This window comes from Aedes aegypti, chromosome 1 (assembly GCF_002204515.2).
Source record: "Aedes aegypti strain LVP_AGWG chromosome 1, AaegL5.0 Primary Assembly, whole genome shotgun sequence".
Taxonomy (NCBI): Eukaryota; Metazoa; Arthropoda; class Insecta; order Diptera; family Culicidae; genus Aedes; species Aedes aegypti.
The window spans coordinates 285,295,308-285,305,629 of NC_035107.1; the positions used below are offsets into that span (position 1 = coordinate 285,295,308).

At 43.8% G+C, this 10,322-nt stretch overlaps 1 protein-coding gene across 1 annotated transcript; it reads left to right on the top strand.

The window, feature by feature from the left end:
- Positions 1-6,919: 6,919 nt before the first annotated feature.
- Positions 6,920-9,310, top strand: LOC5576522 (dimethyladenosine transferase 2, mitochondrial). The gene is made up of 3 exons (XM_001662665.2): positions 6,920-7,779; positions 8,402-8,724; positions 8,789-9,310. Exons 1-3 carry the CDS (start codon positions 7,030-7,032, stop codon positions 9,234-9,236), a joined length of 1,521 nt encoding a protein of 506 aa, XP_001662715.2. The 5' UTR covers positions 6,920-7,029; the 3' UTR covers positions 9,237-9,310.
- Positions 9,311-10,322: the final 1,012 nt, after the last annotated feature.

Sequence of the window (10,322 nt, forward strand, 5' to 3'; positions counted from 1 at the left end):
TTTGCTTGTGCGATTACAAATTCTTGATTGACGACAATAAGTGGAACTCGCCACCCCTGCTGCCTCCAATAGCAAGCTTTGGATTTCCTGCGGAGCGGATGGGACTGCAAATTGGAGATATGATGCAAATTGATATGATATGATGGCCGGATCCGAAGCAACCGAACTCATCTTCGCTGCCGCCTTTTCGTGCAACAAATTAGGTAGGTAAACTACAAACAATTTTGATCAAGACTCGACGTTTTTGTTCACCGTTGTGTTCCTTTGGTATCCTGTAGGTTGTACTGGTCATCCCTCCCAGAATCGTGGCAGTAAGAACGCGTATCTGAAGTGAGAAGTCGTGAAGCTACTGGGATTTAACGGATTTAATCCATCAACAGAAATGTCGACGGCGGCCCATACAGTGCAACCTTCGTAAGTCGATATTTATAGGAATTATCGGAAAATTGTGCGAAGAAAAAAACAACAATACAATTTATTTATAAACAAAAATAATTTACCTTTTGATAATGCAACACAATTGTTTTTTTTTTTATTTGTTTCTAATAAAAGAAAAGAACTATACGATTTAGGATTTGAATATCATACTGCACCGTAAATCAACAATTCAATAAACATTATTTGTTCTCTTTGTAATTTTATAGTTCAACTATTTTTTGACTGTTTCTTCTATTGTGAATTAGGCAAAAAATGGATAGTATGTCAACTGTTTTGTAAATTGTAAACGAAAAATATTGTTCGGGAAAATCAGAGCTTTTTTATGGTTACATAACTTAACCGCCTATTCCCTACATTGTTATTTTCCCAAATACAATTTATGGAACGGTCAAAACCGTTCCCGGTACGGTGGGTTTATTGTTAATTTTAATGTTAAATGAAACTGTTATGGTATTGTCGCATATTGTTGTGAATAGTACAGGAAACAGTACAGATATAGGTCACGGGTATGCGGAATTGGTTGTTCGTTATATCCAATTTAGTCCGATTTGTCTTTTTTGCATTACACGTGACCGTACATCCATATTCAATCACGCTTCGGATTAAGGCAGTGTAAATATTCATGGCCGTTTGAGGATGACTTCCGTTTTTCATCCCACATATTACTTTCAACATGTTCAATCTGTCGTTCATTTTTACTCGGGTCTCATTAATGTGCTGTCCAAAGCTCAGGTAACGGTCAATCGTCACACCTAGGTAACGATGGCTTTTGACCGTTTCAATCGGGCTAACATCTAGGTGAACAGTCAGTGAGTTGTTGTTATTTGTAAACAATATTATTTTGGTTTTATCCGAGTTGACTTTGAAGTTTAGTTCCTCCGCTTTTTCATTGAACTGATCAACTGGCGTCTGTACTTTTTCGTTCAGTTGGCCAGTACTTTTCGCCTTGACAATGATTCCAAAGTCATCAGCGAATTGCACCAGTATTACTCCGTCGCCTGATATACTGTGCAGTCCAACCGTGTACAAATTGAAGAGCGTTGGCGAGAGAACATCACCTTGTGGAAGTCCGTCGCTGATGGTTCTGGAAACCGCCCAAGTAACCACAAGCATTATAACATTGCACGTATTTTACTGCATATCAACACCATTGATGCAACATTGCTTTTATTCAACAAATTCCAAGAGCTGTCAAGCAATAAAGCATTAACCCTACATTACAAATGTATCAATGCACTAACATCACTTTATAAATTGTACTGCTGCATTAATATTACTTTATAAGTTGCTTCATTGCTTTATCGTCCTTTTTGCATTAATTTAACTGTAAAAGTGCCCTTTTCCACTTTAAAACTACTTTAATGGTAGGTTTACGGCAATGCAGCTGCATTATATATGCAATTATATAATGCTCCATGGTTACTTGGGCGATACCGTCCTCAACTGCATTGTCACCTTCCGGTTGCGCAAAAAAGCAGTGATCCATATATTGATCTCATTTGGAATCAGGTAAGAACTAAGAATTTCTTCTAACTTGTCTGTTTTTATCGCGTTGAAAGCGTTTGACAAATCGATACAGACTAATGCCGTTATAAATCCTTCCCTTTTATTTTTCTTGATGCAGTTCACCACGAACGACAGACATGTATTCGTAGACATACCTTTTCTGAACCCGAAAGAAGTTTTCGGTAGCAAACTCCGCTCTTCGATGAAATCTTGAAGTCTTCCAAGTACCGCTGTGTTGGCCACCTTTGTCAATGTAGGTACCAAAGAAATAGGGCGCTTTCCAGCCACACTGTTTTGGTCCTTTCCCGGTTTTGGGATCGGCACTACCTTTATCCTTTTCAACGGCTCCAATACATACCCACTTTTCCACATGTTCAAATCCGCAATGATATTGGATGTCGCCGTCGGACTCAGCTGCCTTAGCGTTTCGTACGTTAAGCTATCCTCGCCTGGCGCTGTGCATTTCTTCTTTTTGTTCAGGATATTATGCCAGCTTTCCATATCTAGCAAATCATAATTAGCAGCAATTCCGTAGCGTTCTTCTGGTCGGTAGTCGGGTTTTCCAAAATGCAGGTCCAAAAACTCCTCAGCCATTGCTTTTTCCTCCCACAACACATTGTTTTCTTTCCGATAGTTCTTCTTTCCCGTCAAACGTCCAATTTTACTCCAGAGTTCCTTCGATGTTGTGAATGGATTCACTTCGTTCGGGAATTCCTGTAGTTTTCTCGATATTTCCTGTCGTTTTTCTCTCTGGAAAATCGCTGCTTTCTTTTTATAGTTGAGTAACGTAACGTAACGTAACGATGTTCTGTTAAATTCTCTTCGAGTTCCGTTTTTTCCCGCCAAGCCTTGTCAACATCTTCGGACCACCAAAATTTTGGAGTCTTTTTATCCTTTCTTCTATTCCTTTTGTTAACCACTTTAGCGGTTTTAAACAGATCTGTTATATTTCGCAAATCGTCTCCATCTAGTTTGGACATTTCTTCATTAATCGCCTTCTTATCGTACACGTAGCGCACGTTCTGTTTCGGTACGTCCGCGGTGACCACTGTCTCAACCGCTAGATGATGGCTTCCAATGCTGAAGTCTAACACTCTCCATTTCAAATCCATATACATCGCTGGTGTGTATATAGTCAAGTCGATGGCAGTCGCTTTCTGATTCAGCTGCACTGGTTTATATGTGCAGGAACCGTCGTTCAACAAAAGCAAATTATGCCCATCAATCGCGTTCATCAACATCTCACCCCTTCTATCGGTCATTTCGTTGCCCCACGCAATGTGGTGGGCATTCAGGTCGCCTCCTATGACAATCTTCCTGAAGGATCGAAGAGAGCCGAAAATTTTTACAATATCGTCTTCGAAGATTGCATTCGGAATTGAAGGACTCACATATAATGATGCCACGACAAGATCGATTGTGGCAATCTTTATGGCTACTGCCTGAGTATAATCCGATACAGCAGGCAGCGTAATTGGGTAGTAGCAGGCTTGATAGAAACTCCTCTGCGAGGCAAAGAGGAGGCGATTTTGCCGTTTTTCTGAGGAGAAAAAAATAAACTCAAAATTTTCAACACAGATCCTCAAGCGATTCGAGTGAGAGTGCAGAAAAATGCGAGGATTTTTTCAGACACTCTCTCTCTCTCGTTGCGATGCTCACCATCACTCACACTTCAAACGAACTCTCGAGTCTGCCGCCCGAACAGACAGTCCTCGGGGAGTTGTGAGAGCACCCTTTTTTGATGGAATTTAACTCGGTTTTTTTTTTGTGCTGCTTCTTCCTCGCTCATTTTTCGTTGCCTCGCTGCTTAGCATTTTTTGGCTCCCTCGCAAAGAGGCACTGGCAGCACGCTGCTCTAGAGTATGTCACCGAACTCTGATGATGTTGAGGAGAATTATCAAGCCTGGGTAGTAGTTGAAACAATTTTTAAGCATAATAGCTGCTCCTCCATAGTTGTCATATCGGGAGCTGAATATTTGGTGGTATCCTGAGATACGGTATTTCGTCGTCATTTCTAGTTCTTCTTGGGTCCATGTCTCAGACAACAGCGCTACTTCGTAGCCATCTGCTGCCAGTACTCTTTGAAGTTCCGATTTATTACTCTTCAAGCTTTGTATATTGCATTGCACGATCTTCATTTCTGGATTTTGATGATCGAAGGCAATTAAGCAATAGTTTTCGATAAATCGAAGCATTGCCTCGAAATATCTTTGATTTTTTCTTTTACGCCGGCTGGTAAGTCCTGCTCGATGCACAAGGAGTAGAATTTCATGACCTGTTCCTGGAACCGCAGGTTCACGTTTTCGGTGGTTGTTTAAGCACACTCCATTACTTGACGGTTGCTTGGATTTCCTTGAAGACTCCTCTCTCACAGAGTCCTCCGCTTCAGAATCGCCGTTTGATTTTGGTCGTTTAGTTCCCTTCTTGTTTTTGTCTTTGCTCGACTCCTTTGGCTTCCATAATTTTACTGCCGGTTTGACAGGTTCTCGAGGTATGTTGGTTTGGTCCCATTGTTTTTTGAGATTGCCAACATTTGCTTCGACCGTTTGCGCCATGCTCGGGAATTCTTGCAGGTTCGATAGTATTTCGAATGGATTCTGACTCAGCATAGGTACTTGTTCACGTGCTTCGATGTAGGTGAGATTCCTTTTTGCTCGTAGCTCATGGATGTGTTGTTGCCGTTTCCTTTCTGGACAATTATTCTCCGCTGTCGTGTGCTTGGTTGATTTGCAGTTAGCGCATTTCACTGGATTTTCGCATCGCTCGTATTGCTGATCATCCTCATGTTGCTCGCTGCACTGGTGGCAACGGCGGGATCCTCTACAGTTCAGTGTGCGGTGGCCGAACCTCAAGCAGTGTTCGCAGAGGTCCACTTTTCGCACAAACGGTAAAATTCTCGCTGGACAGTCGAATAGCCTCACACGGTCCGGTAGTTGGTTAGCGCGAAAAGTTACACTGATGCGTGCCAACGGGATTCTGTCATTGTTAGCAAAACGATGTAGTCGACTTACCCGTAATACTGTGAATTCGGAGTCCAGTCCGTCTCGGATTTCGTCGTCTGTTAAATCGATCGGTACCCCTGCAATTACGCCTGTCATCGACACCAAATGACTGGGGACGTACGCTTTGTAGGTTGTACTTTGCGTGTTGATTTTTTCTACCAACAAGTTGGCTTTGAGGAAATTGTTGATGATCACCATGACTTCGAAGCGTCCCACATACTTCATATCCACGATATGTCCGCGGATTCCTTCAATTTCTCTTAGTGCAGCTCCGACAGAAAATTTGTTGATTTTTGCTGTTTTGTTGTTACCCTTCAGCTCGATGTACACTCGATATGGAGCCGCATCTGCAAACGTGTACGTGATGTTCTCCAAGGTTCTTCCAGGTATCCTCGCATCCTTCATTTGAGTATTTGTCCTTTCCCCATCTTCTGCTATGGAGCCACCAACAGCTCCTATTTCGGAACCTGGCGGTTCCGCCATTTTGTCCTGTCGCCGCAGTTTTTCCTTCACAACTATTTCTTCAGATCAATATTTCTCACTTTCTGGATGTGTTTCTTATTTCAAAGGCACAATTTCACTTTTTCCTCTGTATTTCGCTTTCCGTAATCAAATCACCAAGCTGAAAACACGTTCGAACACTCCTATCAAAATTCAATACGCCCGCACTTAGCAAAAGCCAACCGAACAATGGTCAAAAATTCCGGTTTTCAACTGTGAGAATAATAATACCACTTCAACCAAGACTTCAACACACTTATTTTCGTCAAATTCCGTGTAGAATGTGTGGTTGTTACTTGTTAGTCATATGACGCGAGCATCCGCTACCAGCAGTCTTTCTGCCGACCTGAGACGAGACTCGCGAAGACGGTCTTCTCTTTCTGTGATTGCTGAGTTTTTTTTCTTATTCCACTTTGTGTTTAGGGGCGATCCATTAATTACGTAAGACAATTCTCGGGGTTTTTCAACCCCCCTTCCCCCATGGTAATATTTTTTGTATGAAAATTAAAATTAAATTGTATGGCACGTAAGAAATCTCAAAACCCCCCTCCCCCCATAAACCCTTACATAATTAATGGACGGCCCCTTATACCAATTATGCGCATGCTGTTCAAATCCTCACATGAACCTCTCAGCAAAAATGATTGAGTTTGCATCACATCGAATCATAAATAGCCGTTTGAGTGAAATTTCATGCCAGCAAACGTAGCAGACATTAGAAATAATTAATCTTCTGCTTACATTTATCAGCAACTTTGGAAAAAAACTGCTCCACCGACTAAGGTTTTTAATAACAGCTCACTTTGAACACAATACTTTTCACAGCCATAAAAACGGTGGGCTGCATTTGACGTTTCGTGAGAGGGGAATCTGGGCTGCATATGACCACAGACAAACAGACGTAACAGCAAGAACAACTATCAATTTAAAACATGGTCACGTGAACATTTACGCCCAATGCTAAAAATACTTCATCTGGCCAACCGCGAACTAGATGGCGGTAGTGAGCAAACGTCAAACTCGAACAAAACCGATGCGAGCGCCACGAGTAGCCTGTCGGCCAACTACCAAATATTAGAATTGGGCGCTTTTCCGCTGTGCGATGAAAATAATTAGAGTGTTACGTATGTTTGTCTGTGATATGACGTTGATATTTTTCCTCTTCGCGAGTCTCTCTCAGCTGCCGACCATTGCCAATCATAAAGCAGATCGGATTCTATGATATAAAATAATTAATAAGCAATTGGCAATAAACGAATAGTTTCACCAATCGAAATAAAATTTCATATACATTTGATATGCATTGCATATTATGGGACCCAAATAGAACTGGAGCGAGAATTCATAATTTTCATATTTGCCCAAAGGCCAATTGTGCCAATTCCATGCACCTGTCCCCTACAGCAATGAAATATTTCAAAAGATTGAATGGGCGAAGTTTAATTTGGCAGCACTGCACCGATCAGCTGTTTGGCACGTGCGTGCGCGAGAGCCGGTTTGTTTTGTTGTTGTTTACAAGATACTCGTAAAAAGTCGCGTTGTATCTCCTTTACTTTTTTCGCACAATTTAACGGTGAAAATCATGATATCCAGACTTTCGGTGAGTTCGGTTTTCTCCAGTAGAACTCCCCAGCTTCAAACCATCTGGAGAACAGTTGCCACATCCACCGAGGCGACCCCGAAGGAACCCAAAAAGAAAGCCTCCACGCGCCTGAAAGACGATCCCGCCCAGCAAGGAGTTACGTCCGCCCGGCTGGCCCGGGACCTAGAGGAATACTTCGGACCCAGACAGTACGGCAAGATCGTGGACACGTTCCCCTCGGCTCTGCTCAAACGCACGCAAACCGCCGAGAGGTTCTACTTTGCCGCGCCGCAACGAGCAAAGGCCCTTGCCAAATGGATCACAAACGGATTGGAACCGGACCGACTTTTGGTGGAGGTCAATCCCGGGATGGGACTGCTGACCAAGGAACTGCTCAAGAAAACCGATAATCTTATGCTGTACGAGACCGAGGAAGGGTTCGAATCGGAACTGAACAAATTGCTGGTTCCGGAGAATCGGAAGGTGCAGTTGCGGTTTGCCGATTTCAACAACTACTGGAGACACAGCTACGTGGACAGTTTGGATCAGGGCGGTCGGGTAGAGAAGCTACTGGAAGGTTTACCGCGGGGGACGCGGTGGAAAGATGAGGAGGTGAATTTTCGGCTGTTTTCGGTGATCGGGTCGTTGCAGTTCTTCAAATCGCTGATCAACTCGGTGGCCAACCAGAAGGGACTGTTCGGATTGGGCAGGTGCGAAATGGTGCTGGCCGTTCCGCCGCTGTTCTATGTGGTAAGAAATTAAGATTGGACATTATTTGAATGTGGATGAAAGCATATCATTTTATCGTTTAGTATTTGACCCTTCGTCTTCTTCTTGGCAATTTGTCCTCCTTGGTACAGAGCCTGCTTCTCAGCTTAGTGTTCTTATGAGCACTTCCACAGTTATTAAGGCTCAAGACACCATCATTCAATCATCAGCAATCATCAAAAAATAAAACCCAGTTTTTTCGTTTAAATTTGGAGAAATCCTTATGAAAATCTATCATCGCATTACAGATAGACAGTGCAATGCAATGATAGATTTTCTTGAGCATTGCTTCAACTTTGAGCGAAAAAACTGGTTTTGAAAATTTGTAAAACGATGATGGTTATTTTCCTCTTAAGTGAGAGCTTTCTTTGCCTAAATTGCCATTTTCGCATTCGTATACCGTGTGGCAGGTACGATTAATATTTTTATGCTCAGGGAAGTCAATGAAATTTCCATCACGGAAAGATCCTGGACCGACCGGGAATCGAACCCAGACACCTTCAGCATGGCTTCGCTTTGTAGCCGCGGACTCTAACCACTCGGCTAAGGAAGGCCCCACCCTACGATGTTTTAATGATTTTCAGCCATTTATCGGTCGTTTCAGCATTTGACCTGTCGGAAGGACGCCGGCTACAAGCTGTACCGTAGCAGCAGTGTGCTTTTCCAAATATTCTTCGAGCACGAGTTCATAGCAAAAATTCCCCGCAAAGACTTTCTACCCTGGCCGTCGATTCACAGCGCAAAGGGACGAAATCAGACGCAGTACCGTCGCCTCGGATTGGTAGGAACGGACGAACTCTATCTGATGCGCGTGGTTCCTCGGAGAGATCTGTTCGACTATTGCCTGCCGGACAATCTGAGGCTTCTGGCGTTCTTCGTCACTCAGAATATGGTCAGCCGGAAGAATCGGGTCATACCTGCGTTGGAGTGAGTCTCTCAAAGTCTTTCTACTTTGATCCGTTCCTTCACTAGTAATTTCACAATTTTTCAGACGATGGATCCCCTTCAGCGGAGCTCGGTTAATCCTGAACCAGAACTACACTGCCCCTTCCAAACCCGTTACGGGTGAGAATCCCTCGGACTCGCCAACCTTCCAGCACACATCGTCCCCACTGAGGGAGAACGACTTTCCCGAGCGGATAACCATCTTCACCGAGTTTGGCGAGCTGACGCCGTCGCAGATTTTGACCATTTTCAACGAATTCATCAGTTGGCCCGAGTTCCAACAGTCACCTTTTCTGCAGTCCATGGAACAGCATTACCACAAGCAAGTGTACGGGGGTAGGGTGGATTCGACGAGGATGGCCATGGGAGGAAAGCTTGCTGGCTCAACGGGGGTGGTTAGTGGAGAAGAAGCCCTGGAAGACGACGAGGAGCATCTTCTGGGGGTTGGTAGTGATGAAACGGATCCCAAAGACGCAGAGCGAACCCGGACGTGATGTGTGGTGAGTGTGTTTTAATTATTATTATCTAGTTGTATAAAGTTTAAATGTTAGAGCAAATTAAAGAACAATTTGAAGTCTAATTCAATTTTGAGAAAATCCTAAAACTGTCCTATTTTAAAGTTAGATGTAGTACAAATCAAAATGTTTTATGCGTTATTTTTGGGGAACTTCTTATGAAGATATTTGTGTGGAATTCTTTCCGGATGTATGGAAGCAACAGAAATTGGTGCTACTACCAAAGGCGGGGCAACCCCCAGGTGACCCGTCGGTGTATAGATCTATCTGTTTACTAGATACGACGGGCAAGATATTGGAGAAATTGATCCTCAACAGGCTAGTGCCGTATACGAAAGATGCGGACGGCCTTTCCAACAACCAGTTTGGATTCAGAAAAGGTAAATCTACTCTGAACGCCATCCTGTCGGTCGTTCAGACAGCTGAGGCGGCAATCGAGCATAAAAGGAGCGGCATCCGTTACTGCGTGGTTGTCACTCTGGATGTGAAGAATGCGTTCAACAGCGCAAGCTGGGAAACAATGGTACACGCACTTCACCGCCTCAAGGTACAGGTGCAGTTGTGTAAGCTTCTAGAAAGCTATTTTGATGGTAGGATTCTACTGTATGACACAGAGGAGGGACAGAAAAGCGTTCGAATTACCGCGGGGTACCTCAAGGTTCAATCCTGGGCCCGCTGTTATGGAATGCGATGTACGATGACGTACTGAGGCTGCCCCTTCCGGCGGGTGTTAAGATTGTTGGCTTCGCCGACGATATCACCCTAGTGGTCTATGGTGAATCGATGGAGGAAGTAGAGTTGACTGCAGCGCACTCTATTTCCATAGTTGAGGAATGGATGAAGTCTAGGAAACTAGGACTGGCCCGTCACAAGACTGAGGTGGTGGTGGTCAACAACCGCAAGTCCCAGTTATCAGGCAGACATCGCACGCGTCAGACGCTCTTCGTTACTCTCTCGCTTTCACATTCGCAGTTCGTGGAAAATGTCCGGTACGCGGGTAAACAGACTAGTGGTGGATTTCAGTGTTCTCCCTGTTCGCCCTGAATTGGCGAAGGTGCATCAGTT

Coding starts and splice junctions, on each gene's coding strand:
- LOC5576522 (XM_001662665.2), top strand. CDS start 7,030: ATGATATCCAGACTTTCGGTGAGTTCGGTTTTCTCCAGTAGAACTCCC. Junction 7,780..8,401: donor TTCCGCCGCTGTTCTATGTG/GTAAGAAATTAA, acceptor CGGTCGTTTCAG/CATTTGACCTGTCGGAAGGA. Junction 8,725..8,788: donor CGGGTCATACCTGCGTTGGA/GTGAGTCTCTCA, acceptor ACAATTTTTCAG/ACGATGGATCCCCTTCAGCG.